Raw genomic sequence first — 14172 nt, 5'->3', positions numbered from 1 at the left:
GCCCCTGCTGCCTCCCGGTGCTGGCTGAACTGGGCTAATTAATGGCTTGCTGGATTCCATTATCAGCCCGGTGGGAATTCCTCTTGTTAATCAGGGTTACCTGTCGGAGGCTCTTGGAGGCCCAGCAGGGGCTGCGGGGAGACTGGGTGGCCATGACTTCATCTCTGTTCCTGCAGGTCCCACCAAGTGCTCTCGCTAGAGCCCTCACTCCTGCTGTTTCCTCTGTCAGAACATCACTCTTCCTCCCCCTGGCAAACTCCTCTCTCTCTTCAAGACCTTGCCCGGTGGCCCCTTGGCCTGAGGTCATCCCTCACCCCAGTCACTGCCAGGGAGAACAGGCCTCGGCCTCTGAAAGGAACCTGGAAAGCTAAGTCCCATGTGCAGGCTGCCCAGGCAGAGAAGGCTAGGAGGCCTGAGGCCTGGGTCAATCCAAGGGTGAGCACTGAGAGGGTCCAGGACCGCAGGGGGCTCTGGGTCGGTGGAATGGGGGTGAGGAGCTCCCTTCCATCCCGCCGACCTGCAAACCCCTTGGCCCAAAGAACGAATTGGTGCTGGACACATGTCACCTCCCTATGCACACTGGATCCAACTCTTCCTCACCCGCCTCCCACATAGATATGCCAGAGACAGCCTGACAAACCCTCACTGGTACACACCGCCCCCCCCCCCCAGAGGCAACAAGATCCACACACACCCAGACATCGCAGACACCTGGGACATGGGCACCCCCCATAGTCTCCCCCCACACCTACACCCCCATCCCCCCAACCCCTCACTGCCCTCCTCCCCACATGAACCGCCAAGAAAACAGAGGCTGCCCCTGCTCCTGCCCCGGGCCCCTAGGACTTCCCTTTCATAAGACTTTATTTATCAAAACTATATTAACCCAGAAGCCTGTTTCCATCAGAGTCTCGATTCCAGGGACATTTCCAGATAAGCCTTATCTCATTGCTGGTGCATTAGCCTGGCTGGTCCGGGGCCTGCCAATCACGGCTGGCCCTCCTGCCCAGCCTGTGGCAGGATGCCTGCCCATGACTTCATTCTGGATGGGCAGGCAGGCCGGGGAGCAGGGCATGGGGCAGCAATGGACCACCGATCCGAAACAGGGCTCCAGAGGACACCTTGTTTTAAGGACATGCCCAAGGCATTAGAGTCAGGGGAACTCTAGCGTCATCCAGGATTGAGGTTCAAATCCCAGTTCTCCCCAAGGCAATGGCTGGGCTAGCTGAGTCCAGTCCCCACACCCACACCTGCAAAATTGGAGTGACACTTCCCAGACCACCCGTATAAGCAGATTCAGTGAGTTTCTGTGTATGATGATGGCTGGGATGGGCTTAGCACAGCACAGCCAGGGGACGGGGACACAGTCCTCAGAATGCTGGGCGCCGACACTGCCCTTGACCACCAGCCCCACTGAGCTCCCCTTCAAAGGCTGTGCCCTAGCCCACCTGGCTCACTAGTGCTCGGGTTTCAACGGATCCCAGGCCAGACAGACGCCCCTCTCGGGTAGTTGGCCACTCCAATGGCCACCTCACTGTACATTCGGGGCGGCCTCCCCCTGAGGCATAGTAACAGGCTGCTGTCTCCTCCCCTCTGTACCTCAATTTCCTCCACCTGAGCTCACTCCGTCTCTGGGCTTTGAGGAGTGCTGTCTACAGGAGAGGTGTGAAGTGGGGAGAAAGGTATGGGCTAATATGGGGACCCTCACAGAGATCCTGGAAAAATGGGCAGTGCTGGGTCTGGGCTGCCTGCACCACTCTGAAGGGGTTTGTAGGCCCCTCATCTCTCAGTAGGAAGACTGCTTGCTGGTCCCACTCCCAGGGCTGTGGGTAAAATGATGGCCAGCATGTGCCCAGGTGACTAAGCAACCTCACTGAACAGCTGCTTTTATTCTTACTTTGTACATGGGGACACACAGGCACAGAGGTTAGGGGCTGGCCCGAGGTCACACAGCTAGTAAGCAAGAGGGGCCAGGACTAACCCAGGCAGTGGCTCAAGTTCACCCTGGTCTGCTCATATCCCCACGGATCTGTCCCAGAACTAACTCCTGCTCACTAAGCACCCCTCTGTGCCCACTGGGAGGGGTGGCTCCACTGGGTCACATGCCTCCTCACTTGGAAAGAGAGATGGTGACATGGTCAAGGTCACACAGCCCATGCAGGGCAGGGACCTTCAGTTGAGACCAAGCTATTCTCTGTCCCAACTTGCAGGGATCCCAGAGGGAGTCTGCATGAAGGCATTGGCCTCACCCTTGGTTAGGGACGACTTGGCCTGGCTGGGGTGGGACACCCAGAGGCCCAGGCCTCAGCCCCTCGCACACTGAGGATGGTGAACGGAGGTTTCCTCATCTAAGAGGAAAGTCCTAAAAGATGCCAGCTCTGAACATCTTGTTTACTCTGAAGGGCTGAGTGGCCATGGAGGTGGCCAGCTCAGGACCTGGCACCAGCAGGTACTCACACAGGCCTTTTCTGCTCCCCCAGGAACAGGCTGGGCTGGCGCTGCAGGACCTTGCCCTGAGTGCTCCCTGGGAGCTCACTGCCTCCCTGAGCTAGATCAGCCTCAGCTCAGTGGCACCATCTGCCCAAGGAGATGGTCTGCAGCACAGGGGTGGGGGCTACACAAGGAGGGCCAAAGCCTGGCCCACAGTGGGGGGAGGGCCATGCAACAGGCCCACCGATGTTACTGGAGGCATCCCCTCAGGTGGTGGCAGTGGAGCCCCCAGGAGCTGGAGGTCGAATCCCTGGGGAGCCCCCACAGCAGCAGCAGGAGCTGTGGTCAGGGCAACACTTTGCTCTCCCCAAACTCTCCTCCAAGTTCATTCACAGCACAGGGGGAGCCCGGGGCTGGGCCTGGACACTCCCTGCCCACCCAGCCCTCAGCTATGGTCCTTGGCTGCTGCTCTGACTGAGGTCTGGGTCCCTGAGGGCCAGTGAGGGTCACTGGCCAGCCACCTCCACCTGCACCCTCTCTCTCGAGGGGCCCTGCGGCTGGTGTATGTAATGTGGGCTGCCTGCGCCAGCCACCGCACAGGGACAGCGTGTTCTGCAGCGCCACTCCCCTTCCTCTGTCAGAAGCTCCAGGGCTCAACACTGCCAAGTCATTTGATCGAAACCTGTCCCTGCTCATATTTTTAATGTCATTTTTGCAAATTAGAGCATAATGCACTGATTACCGGGATAAAAGGGTGGCCTCTGCGTCTTTCTGGAGGCCAAATAAAGGAACGTTGGAACATCTGTTCGTCCTTCGGATGTCTTTAAAAGCTTTGATTTCCCCTCAGTCAGTTCTGCCATTTCACCCTTTTCTGAGTATCCACAGCTTGGGCCTCAAAGTGGGGTGGTCTGTGGATGCAGGGGGAAGAAGAGCAGGGGCGACGCTCACACCCCCTGGCCTGCAGCCTGCTTTGGGCAGAGCTGTGACCCCCCCCCCCCTCACCTCCACACTTGGGGAGAGTGGGTCCCAAGGTCCAGGGCAGGGGCATAGGGACACCTGGAGTCAGGATGAATGAGCAACCTCTCCAGCCCAACGCCCGGTGCCCGGATGCTCCCTGACATCCCTTGAGTGTCCTTCCTGAATTTGGCTGCCCAGAGAACCCCCATCTCCCTTAAGGCCCAGGAGACTCTGGGGGCACCCAGTCTAGTTTAAGGGCCCAACACCTTGTGGATTTCTCAGTCCATCGGGCTCTGAGTTGGGTTCTTCCCCCAGTGCCCCCAGCAGGAGACATGGTGGTTCCCTTTACATTCCTGGTTGGCGGGGGGGCCCTCAGTTGAAGTCACAGAGAGATGAGCAGTATGTGTGGGGGGCACCACAAGACATTTATTTGCAGTTAGCAAGTACTCGGCTGCCTGATGTCTGGGCCCCTCTGAGGGCCAGTGAGGCCCTCAGCGGCGACCAGCTCTCCAGCTGAGTCCCACTCTTCCTTGGGTGCTGTCCTCTAGCAGGAGGATACTGCCTGCTGCCTGCAGTGCTGTGGGGAGGGACTTCAGGAGGTCGAGGCACATCTGGTTGGGCATTTGGCACTGTGGCTCAGCCTAGGCCCAGGCAAGGTGGCCCTGGGGTCATTCAGGGAGACTGGACCATATGCTTGTGGGTGTCGAAGACATAACGCTTAAAAGACAGGCTTAGTGTCACATGCTGCGTAGGCTCCGGCCGCTCCACACCCTCCTCCTGCTTGGCCACCTCCCCTTTGCTAGCCCGACTCCGCTTCTTGAGTGCAGGTGCCAGGATCTTCTTGGACTCGGGGCTGAGGCCACCTGCAAGGCACAGAGGGAAAGCCTGTCACTCCGCCACTCCTCAGCCTACCCACTCACCACCCTGGATGGGCATCTGTACTGGCCCACCTTCACACTCCCTTAGGTTGAGCCAGGGCCCCAAGGTCCCTTCTGCTTCCCTCCCTAGCCAGTGGACCCTCAAGGCCTGCGGTCCATGTTGTCACCTAAATCTGCATGCTAGCCCCTCCCCCTGGGCTCATCCATGCCACTGGTCCATCAGCTTGGAGCTCAGCAGAGCTTCCCACCTTGGTCTCAGGGTCCCTTGCCCACCCATCCACCCTGCACTCAGGGCCCTGTGGGGATCAACCCCATACCCAGTGGCCATGTCCTTCCTCTGCTCTAATGGTTCTGTTGCTTCCCAACACACTCATGCTAAGACCCACACCCTGAAACAGAGGCCCACTGGCCTCAGTGTTTTCCACTCTCCACCCTTCCATGGCCTAGGAGGCTGCCTCTGCGGACGATTTTGTGGGCGCCCGCGCCCTCTGGCCTCTAGTTGGGTTTAGCGAATGGAAACACTAGCGTATCAGAGGGAGGGAGGAGAGAGCAGCTGGGGTGTTGACCCCACATCCTTGGCCAGAACTTCTGTTGGGGGTCCTTCTCCCTGGGCTCTGGAAGATGCTGTCCCCTGCCCCCAGGCCTCCTTGCTTCCCACCATGTCTTACCAGCTCCGTTACCTCCCATGCCCCGGCACAGACTCTCTCTTCACTCCCTCCAGCCAAACCACTGAGCAGAAACCTGTTTCCTCTGACGCCTAACGCCCACCCAGCTCCTCCAGCCCCATTGCCACTTTTTTGGTGCTTTCCCTACAGCCTTGAACACAGGGCTGCTCCTGGGCTCCCATCACACTTGAGCCTCTGCACATACTGTTCCTGCTGCCTTAAATACCCTTCCCTTCCTGCCCCAATAATCCTGAAACACCAGGCTGCAGTACTCTTTCTCAGAGGCTTGTCTTTATGAGGTATCTGCTTGGTGGCAGTACTGTGTAGCCTTCTTGAGAGCTGCTGGCCTGGATGAAACCTGGCCCTGAGCACAGGGGGCTAGGCCCCATCTCAGCTCGACATCTGCTGAGTGCCCTGGAACAGCCACTCACCCTCTGTGAGTATCACAACCCCACTCGGAGTCCTGGTGGGAGTAAGCTGGCAGGACTGTGGCAAGGCTGAGCTGAGGGGGCACCGTGGATGGGCACGGGGCAGGGAAGCCCAGCAGGTGGCAGTGCCTGGAACTTCTACTGGAGGAGCTGGGTATGAAGTCTTCATGATCTGGTGAGGGGCAAGTGGTGTGGAGCCTGGCCCACACCCTGCTTGCCAAACACGGGGCCCTGGTGGGCCCCTGTATCCCCCAGAGAGGGCATGCCACTTTTGATTTGCTCAGAGGGCTTCATCAACCAGTGGTTTTAGAGGCAAGGTGTCCAGAGCCAGCAGGAAGTTGGGGATAAGCACAGGCCAAGGGCTCCCCTCCCTGCATACCCAACTCTGCATCTGCTGGCATCTGAAGGGGTTCCTCTGTGGCCCAGTCCTGCCTGGGTTAGTCCCGAAGAGAAACCATGTAGCTCAGGCATTAGCCTCAGTGCGAGAGGGCCTGGCCTGGTGTGTCTCGACCAGGCAGGGAGTGCTGGGCGGCAGGGGCAGGTCGTTAGCTCCTGCTGAAACCAGGCACTCCATGCTGCTTGCTGAAGATTTCAGCAACTCTTTCCATTTGCAGATGAGAAATCGGAGTCTCAAGAGGGCAGTGACTCACTCGAGGCCCCACGTTGAGCCCAGAAGAGCCAGGATTTAACCCGGGACCTACATCCAATGGCAAATGCAGGCCAGTGCCCTCTAGCTCATCCTTCTAGGAGGAGTCCACCTTTAGCAGATTCTAAAAATGGGCTGCAGGGGAATGCAGGCTATGAGAACATGTTACACCAGCCCTGCAGCTCCTGGACATTTAAAAGGTGGCCAGGAGACTGGCTCACGGGACACCTGTAGAGTCGGTAAGGAACAGCCCTATCCACTGCAGGAAGGACTCAGTCTCCCTCTCCCCAGGCAGAGGTGAGACTGCCGGCCATCAGCCATCCCAAAGCCTGCCTCATCTGGGAAGGCTGGGACACAGATGATGTTAATGGGCTCCAGAACACTGGGGGTCTGTACCAAGGGGAGGTGCCGTTCTGCAGCAAGGTACCTTCTGCAGCAAGGTATCTAATCACAGGCTGAACACCCTGTTGGTCTGCGCACCTCCAGGATGGGGTGCGGGGCATGGGAATGGCCCTGGGCCAGCCCCTACGAGCAAGTGCCAGGCCTGCAGGTATCTGGCCTTCCTTCTGCAAACAGAGAAGGTGGCCGGCACCAGACGCTGACAAATGACATGGGCGGCCTGTCTCCCTCTGGTGCCAGGAGGTCTGATGGCTGAAGAGGAAGGGGGCTCCCCCATGTCTGCGTCTGGCTGGGAGACAGGCGTGGCCCAATCAGCGGGCCCATCTTGCCTGCGATGGCTCTCGTTACACACAGTGCACACCTCCCACTGCCCAAAGGCGGCAGAGCCAGAAAACCTGTCTGGCACTGGCAAAGACGTGGCCATTTACTTGCTCTTCTGAGGTGGCAAGGCTTGTTTCCCACCACTCGATTCCAGGGTGGCCTGGACACAACGCTTAGAAAGCCTGACCCATACAGACCTGTCCGCCGAGGCTACTGGGCTGTTTGGATTCATGGCAAATGTCACGGGGAACTGCTTTGTTCACAGTGGCCTTTTTTCCCCTTAGCCAATGGCAAATGGAGGGAAGTAAAGGGCAGGTCAGTGCTGGGTGGCTGCAGCTGCTGCTCATACCAACCAGACTCATGGGCACTCAGCCTTGAGCTATGCCGAGTTTTTTCCTACCTGCCCTGGCCTTTCGCTCGAAAACATTCAGGATGCTCCAGGACTAGGAAACACTGCTGGTGAATGTGCAGACCAGGGCCCAACCCCCACGAAGTTTACTACTCTGAGAAGGAGCAGACAGTAATCAAGCCAGCAAAGTAATCCAGATAGTCACCAGACAACCAAGGAAACAAAACCACTGTTCCTGGGAGCAAAGGGCAGCCCGGCTCCATGTGTCAAGGGCAGACTTCTCTGAGGAAGAATGCTGGAACTGGGGCCAGGTGTTACGGGGCCAGCTACATGGGGATCTTGGGCAAGGGTCTGTAGCAAAGGGAGTTTGAGTGCCAGGTCCTAAGTGGGAATGAGTGTGACACTTGAGGTTGGATGAAGGTGTGTGGCCCACAGTGTACCACATCCACAAGGTGCCTCATGTGCCCTGCTCTGCAGCAGCCCCAAACAGGGAGGGCCTTGGAGACCTGCAGCAGCCATGCACCAACTTGGGGATCAGTGGTGAGGGCGTGGCCGAGTGCCAAATGTCCATCTGCCCAGTGTCCACCAGTGGTTCCTAAGCATTTCCTGTAGGCCTTGGGGACAGAGGCAAGCAGGACTGTCCCATTCTCATGGAGCTGCCATCCTCTCTTAGGGACCTCCCTCTGAGAGGTCATGTGGGTTGAGCGACATTGTGTGGCCCCTCCTGGGATGGCTCCTGCATCCCTTTCTTCCCATGTGACCTGGCTATATTGCATCTTAAACTGTCTCACCCCCCAATCCCCAACACACCAGGCACACTCCCAACCTGGGCCTGTGCATTTGACGATTCTTCCCCCAGGAGTCCCGATGGCTCTCAGGTTCACTTCCTTGGACTCACTGCGAGAGTGTTACCTCCTGCTGCGGCCTTCCCCATCACCTTCAGCCCCCTGCTGCCCTAACCACTCCTAGCCCACTCTATTTTCCATAGCTATTATCACCTTCCACCATGTGCTATTATTTCCTCGTTTGACATTGTTGTCTGCCCCTGCTGAAATACAAATCCTACCTGGCAGGGATTTTTGTCTCTATTCCCGCTATAATCCCAGGGCCTAGAATAGTCACCTATATAGCAGGTGCTCAAAGAGCACTGCTGAAGAATCAGGACTGGGTGAGGCCTCACGGGGCAAGAACTGGCTGCTAAGCTCCCCAGATGGTCACAGCATGGACCCAGGACCTACTTCTAGGAATTCAGTCCTATCAGGCAACCTGAGATTTGTGTCACCACACACCACGGCACTTAATCTTCACAACGCAATGTGGAAGAGACAGGCCCAGAAGAAGAGTAACTGGCCCCAGGTCACTCAGCTCTAGAGTGGCAGAGATGGACTGACAGTGAGGCTGCCTGATTCCAGGTCTGTGTGCCCACAGGGGAGAACTCGCTGAGACTAAGAGGAAGGCAGTCAGGACAGGACCAGCATGCATTTGCTGTGGCAAAATGTTCCAGGAGATGAAAAGTGATACCTGAGAAGAGTTTAAAGCTACACAAAGGCAGACTGATGTTACAATGTTAATTAAAAAACTACAGGAATCCCCTGGCCAGGAGTAGCTTAGCAGTTGAGCACCGACCTAGGATCCAGGAGATCACGGTTTGATTCCCGGTCAGGGCACATGCCCGGGTTGTGAACTTGATCCCCAGTAGGGGGGGTGCAGGAGGCAGCTGATAAGTAACTCTCTCATCATTGATGTTTCTATCTCTCTCCCTCTCCCTTCCTCTCTCTGAAATCAATAAAGACATATTTAAAAAATAAAATAAAATAAAACTGCAGTTATCAAAATGTTTGCAAGAGTTCTGTTCCAGCTCTGGGATGCAGAAAGAAAAGCCTAGAAGGCTACCCATTAGGCCACCTGGGGTCAGCAGTGCAGTTACAAGCAATCCTTTATTTTCCTTCTATTTTTCTGTTTCCCAAGGTGTCTATCATGCCCTAGGTACTCAGAGGACATCTACTGCAGGGCTACTGGCATGTCCTGCTGCACACACATTTGAGCCCAGAGGAGGCAGTGCCCACCCAGTGCAGTCTGGCTGCTGAGTACATGGGCACTTGGGGAGGCAGCAGGGATGGGGAGAGGGCCCCCTGGGGATGGGAAGGGAGGGAGGGCAGGTGGGGAAGTTCTCAGAGCTGCCTGGGCCAGGAAGCTTGCTGCCATTTCTAGGCCATGGTTTGGGTCTCTGCAGCTCTCTGGCTCTGCCCAGTGAAAGATGCGGCTGAGCAGAACCTCAGGGGCAGGTGTTGTTCATGGCCATTTCCTGGCCCTGGAAATCCATGTTTCTGACATTGCTGCTGCACCAAGAGCAGTAACTGAGAGGCACAGGCTTAGGAATTTGCCCTCTACAACCTCCCAAAGGCCCACCCCCTTCTCTCCATCTTTGCCCTCTCTGGCCCCTCCCCCGCAGTGGAAGGGCCGCCTTAAGGCACAGTTGCACCATCTGGGATCGGTTCCACCACCAGCAGTAGAGTCCTCTTATTTGGCAGCCGGGGCCCTGCATCATCCACCATGCGCCTCCCTCTGCGCCTCACCCCTGCTCACTCCCTGCCCCCGTCTCCAACCATGCTGCTAGCTCCAGCCAAAAGAAACCAAACAGGCTCTCCTAACACACACTCCCTTTGTCTGCAACACTCTTCTTGCCTTTTCTGTATGGCCAGCTCCTGCTCAGCCACTGTCTCCACGGGAAGGCACAGGCCTCAGGGTGGGTTTGCTGGATGAAAACAAAGGGAATGAGCACAGTCTCACCCAGGAGCGCAGGGCAGCGGAGGGAAGAGAAGTGCTCCAACACAGGCCGGCCTCCAGAACTAGGGATTGCCAGTCTGCAAGCCAGTGGCCCAGGGAGAAGCCCAGGCTGAGAGAGCAGCCCCCGCCATGTGGCCTGGAGCCTGGCTCCCCACCTTGCAGGGTGGACACGAGGGGAAATGTACTACATGTGTGAAGTTCACACTGCGGCCATCACCCCCAGGGTGCAGCAGACACCCCCTGCTCCTTCTTCCCAAACCTGGGGGTTCTTAGAGCCAGGGGCCCTGCTCCACTCCGGATGAGCAGACCAAGAAGGCAGTGGGGGCAGGCTGACATGACCCTGGGGGTGACGTTGCTGCCCGTGGCTTTTCTTGGGGACACTCTCCCAGGGCCCGGCTGGCCTTTCTCACTGAGTGCCAGCTCCACACAAAGGCACAATGGGCTGGAGGCTGCTGGGTCTTGGCTCGGGCTGGGGGTAATCAGGGAAGAGTGTGGGAAGCACAACTGTTTCCCAAGCCCTGGCTGAGGGTGCCGCCCTGACATGGCCATCAAAGGCCGGCAAATTGCCTCCAATTGCTGGTGCCGCTTTCATGTTGGGGGCCAGACTGGAAAAGGGGCCTCCATGCTGGTGGGTGGCTTGTATCCTCCCAGTGGGAACTGAACCCTTGCAAACAGCTTGGGGTCACTGGCCCCCAGCAAAGTCCAGCTACTCTAGCGCTCCCCCCTCCTGGATAAAGCAGCTCTGGAGAGAGTTGAAATGACAGGGCAGAAAGAGAGCCAGGGCAAGGGGCAGGACCCTTTGTGGGGTCAGCATCGTGGTGATGATGGGATGGGTGGTGGAGCTCAGAGGGACATGCCTGGCAGCTGGGCTGGGCTGACATATGGGGTGGTCGGGGTGGCGTGGACACAGGACCTTGACTTCAACTAGGCCTCAAGTCTGGATTGGATGCTCGGCCTGTGAGCAGGTGGGGCTGCCCAAAGGGGGGGACTTCCTTCAATGAGGTGGTCCTGAGTATTAGGGCTGAGGCCCCTCAAACAAGGCTGCTGCAACCCTTACCCAGTGAGCTCCAGTACCACACTACACCTAGAGAGAGGGGTCTCTGCCCACCTGTCCTTGGTTATGAAGCCACCCCGAATAGGTCACAGGTGATCATGGGGGGTTTGGCAGCACAGGGCCTGACAAGACCCCTCCCATGTGGCTAACATGGCAACCTATGCAGGGTGGGCAGCTAGGAGTGGGCATAACTGGAAGAGAAGTTAGGGGGCAGAAATGGGCCAGAGTGTAAGGGTCTGACCCAGGGCAGGACCAGTCATGTCTGATATGCACAGGGCTGCTGCTGCTGCTCCATCTGGCAGGTGACCAGCTGAGGCGCATCAAAGTGTGAGGACTTGCCACAGCCCATAGTAGTCAGTGGCGGAACTGAGGTTTGAACTCAGACCCCTCTGCCTGCCAGCCAGCAGGGTGGTGTGCGCCCTGTAAAAGCTGAGCTCTGACAGAGCTAGCAGGGATGGAGACGCCAGCACAGCGCTGGAACTGCCCAGTGGCTAGGGAGAGCTGGGTCAGTGACAGGGGCCAGTGTGAGGGCTTGGGCAGAGGAAGTCAGCTCACTTCCTGCTGAATCCCTGGACTCTGGAGACTTTGGAATCCTCTGCCATCTCCTGGTCAGGTCTGGTTTTCTGAATTTATCTTTGGGAGCTGAAGCCTTTAAGCATCTGGCTGGAGGGGAGGGATGCCTGGTTTTCCTGCTTTCTCTTCTTGCTATGGATCCTGTATATAGACAAAGATGCAATTTGCTTTAAAAAGATACGGAGATTAAGTTTTTATCAGACGTGTACTCCACTGTCCCTGCAGCAAAAGGAATTAGGGGAAGGCAGGAGACAAAACAGGCCCTTTACGGGAACCACGCTTTTGGGGGTTCTTGAGTGCACACTCAACAGGCTCCACGTGGCCCCTTTGCTTGCGGGGACGTGAGGCAGTGGGCACCTGCACCTCCATTGTGATGTCTTAATGTTACTTAATTCCTCCTTTAACTTACATTAAGCTTTTCAGCAGCAATGATGAATTATTCTAAAACAAAAAAGGACTCTGCAGAAATCTTTCCCACACCATGTAAATTGAAATGAAAATGTAGTCAGTCAAGGCTTTGGAGATTGGAGGTGCATGGGGAGGGAAAACCAGTGCATTAAGTGGAAGGAATGTTTTGTTTTAAGGCAAAAACAAAAACGTTCTGAAATAGGAATAACTTGATCTCGAGAATCAGACAAGGACTCAATTATTAGAGGAGCAGCTGAAGCAAAGGAAAATTTGTTGTCACACGACAGGAGAGGGTGGGGAGATGAGGGACAGCTACAGTTGGTGTGGGGCTGGTGGTGGCTGTTAACTACCCAACACCATCCAACATTGGCTCCTATTCATCCCTCTTGGCAGAGGCCCAGGGCAGGCATGATGCTCACCTGGGGTGGGGCCAAGTCCCCCTGAAGAGGCTGTGGCAGGTAACTGAAGCCATCCCTGGTGCGCAGCCTGAAAGCTCAAACTCTCACCTGAAGCTTCACAGCTGCAAGAGGGGAGCCCACCTTGCATCTCTGGGTGCTTGCCTTGAGGGTCCCTTTTCTCGGCACCCCAGCAGGCCCTGCATGAGCAGGGTCTTGGCACCAAGGCCGTGGGCACTGGCCCCCTGACATGAGTCACCAGGCTTCTCTCCCACCAGCTCCCTCTTCTCACCTGTCCTTGCGTCTGTTGCTAAAGAGATTCCTCTGTAACAAAACCTGATCATCTCTCCCGGCTTAGAACTCTCCAGCCATTCCTCAGCAGGTGTCCAAATTCCTCTGAGCAAGCCTTTACCCACTGCTTCCTGCAGACCCAGCGCTTCCTCACCAGCACCGCTCACCCCTGCGCAGGGTCCCACCACCCAGCCCTGCGCAGGGTCCCCCACTCATCTCTGCCCTGGCTCTACACAGGTGCTCCTTCAGCCAGGGGTGCCCCATGATGTTATCTATCCGGCAAATCCTACTTTTGCTTTAGTTCTCAGCAATAGGCTTAACATCTTGGTCCAGCCCTCTCTCATACTTTCTTAGGCTTCCTCCTCTGTGACAACCAAGAGTCTACACTCTCTGCCCCACATCCAGACTCTGTGTCCCTAGGAGACAGTCTGCAGCAGTGGCCAGCAGCCCCAGGAAACAGCACTACTGGCAACCTCAGCCCGCCTGTACCCTGTCTGGTCTGCTGGTGGGCCAGGTCCTGAGAGCTGGCTCTTTCCCAAGGGCAACCACCCTCTCCAAGGAGGTCAGAGCTCGCCTATCTGCCAGCCTGGCTCCTGATCACCCTCCCACAGTCAGGGAGCAGGGGAAGGTCCTGTCAATTTACAGGAGACTTGGGGAATAGGACATCAGAGGAGGTTGGGCTGGCGAGGAGGCGGAGTGCTCTGGCCTCTTGTCCTACATGCGGAGCCCAACCAGCCCTGGAGGCCTTCTCCTCAGCACACAGGGAACCTGGACCCTAGTCCCTTCCCCTCAGCTCATGCTCCCTATCAGCACAGGCAGGATCAGCCATGTGGGTGCCTAACTGTTCAGGGGGAATGGGCCAAGTGCTGGGCAGGGGCAGGGGCCCTGAAACCTGGGGATGGAGCTGAGCTGCCTCTGAGTGGCAGAATGTCCATAAGGTGAGCCCAGGCAGAGGTGCTCCCGGGGACTCTATCTGGCAGAGCCTTGGACTGAGGTTTGACAAAGTCTCTGAGTGGGGAGGGCAGGCTGGAGTGTAGGGCCTGGGCCTGGCTGGATCCCTGCTGTGCTCTGAGGGAGGGAGAGCTGGGGTGAGGTGGGCTACACAGCCAGTGGATATCCTATAAGTCAGGGGAGGGGGCTGCCCAAGGCTGCATAGCTGGTAACCAGGGAGCAGTGATTCAAATTCAGGCCTGGGGCTTTACAAAGCCCTCTGCCTGCTGCAGGCCTGGAGTCTGTCTGTGGGCCTGGCCACCCCAGGGCCCTGCTGTTTCTCTCTGGGAGCAATGCTGTGGGTGGAGGACATGGGGCTAAAGCTGCCTCCAAGCGGGAAGAAGATGGAATAAGGCAAGGGTGTGGCATGGCTGCCACCCCAACTCTGGCAGCGTGGGGTGTGTACCTCATCTCCAGAAACTCCCAGGGATGAGCCCTGGAGGCTGCTGTACTCTGGGTCCCAGAAGTGGGTATGGGGTGGGAAACCAATGGCCTTGACTACTGCCCAGATAGATGCTGAAAGGGGCCTAAATAAGAGAGGTCTGAAGTGGAAAGACTGTCTTGTATGAGGCAGGCCTGACCCACACTGCCCCAAGGTGGG

At 57.1% G+C, this 14172-nt stretch overlaps 1 protein-coding gene across 2 annotated transcripts in view; it reads right to left on the bottom strand.

Annotated features, from left to right (window-relative positions):
* Nucleotides 1-14172, bottom strand: part of EEFSEC (eukaryotic elongation factor, selenocysteine-tRNA specific) — a 242146-nt gene that overhangs the window by 18289 nt on the left and 209685 nt on the right. The window contains exon 7 of one of the 2 annotated variants that reach the window (XM_087818686.1): nt 3068-4250. The exons of the other annotated variant lie outside the window; for it this stretch is intronic. Coding sequence (XP_087674812.1) covers nt 4060-4250 — 191 coding nt within the window. The 3' untranslated portion in view covers nt 3068-4059. Of the gene's footprint in view, nt 1-3067; nt 4251-14172 lie in introns of those variants that run through there. 2 annotated transcript variants of the gene reach the window in all.

Source organism: Miniopterus natalensis, chromosome 7 (genome assembly GCF_054644295.1).
Source record: "Miniopterus natalensis isolate mMinNat1 chromosome 7, mMinNat1.hap1, whole genome shotgun sequence".
NCBI classification, from domain to species: domain Eukaryota; kingdom Metazoa; phylum Chordata; class Mammalia; order Chiroptera; family Miniopteridae; genus Miniopterus; species Miniopterus natalensis.
This window is presented reverse-complemented; position numbering and strand designations above follow the sequence as displayed.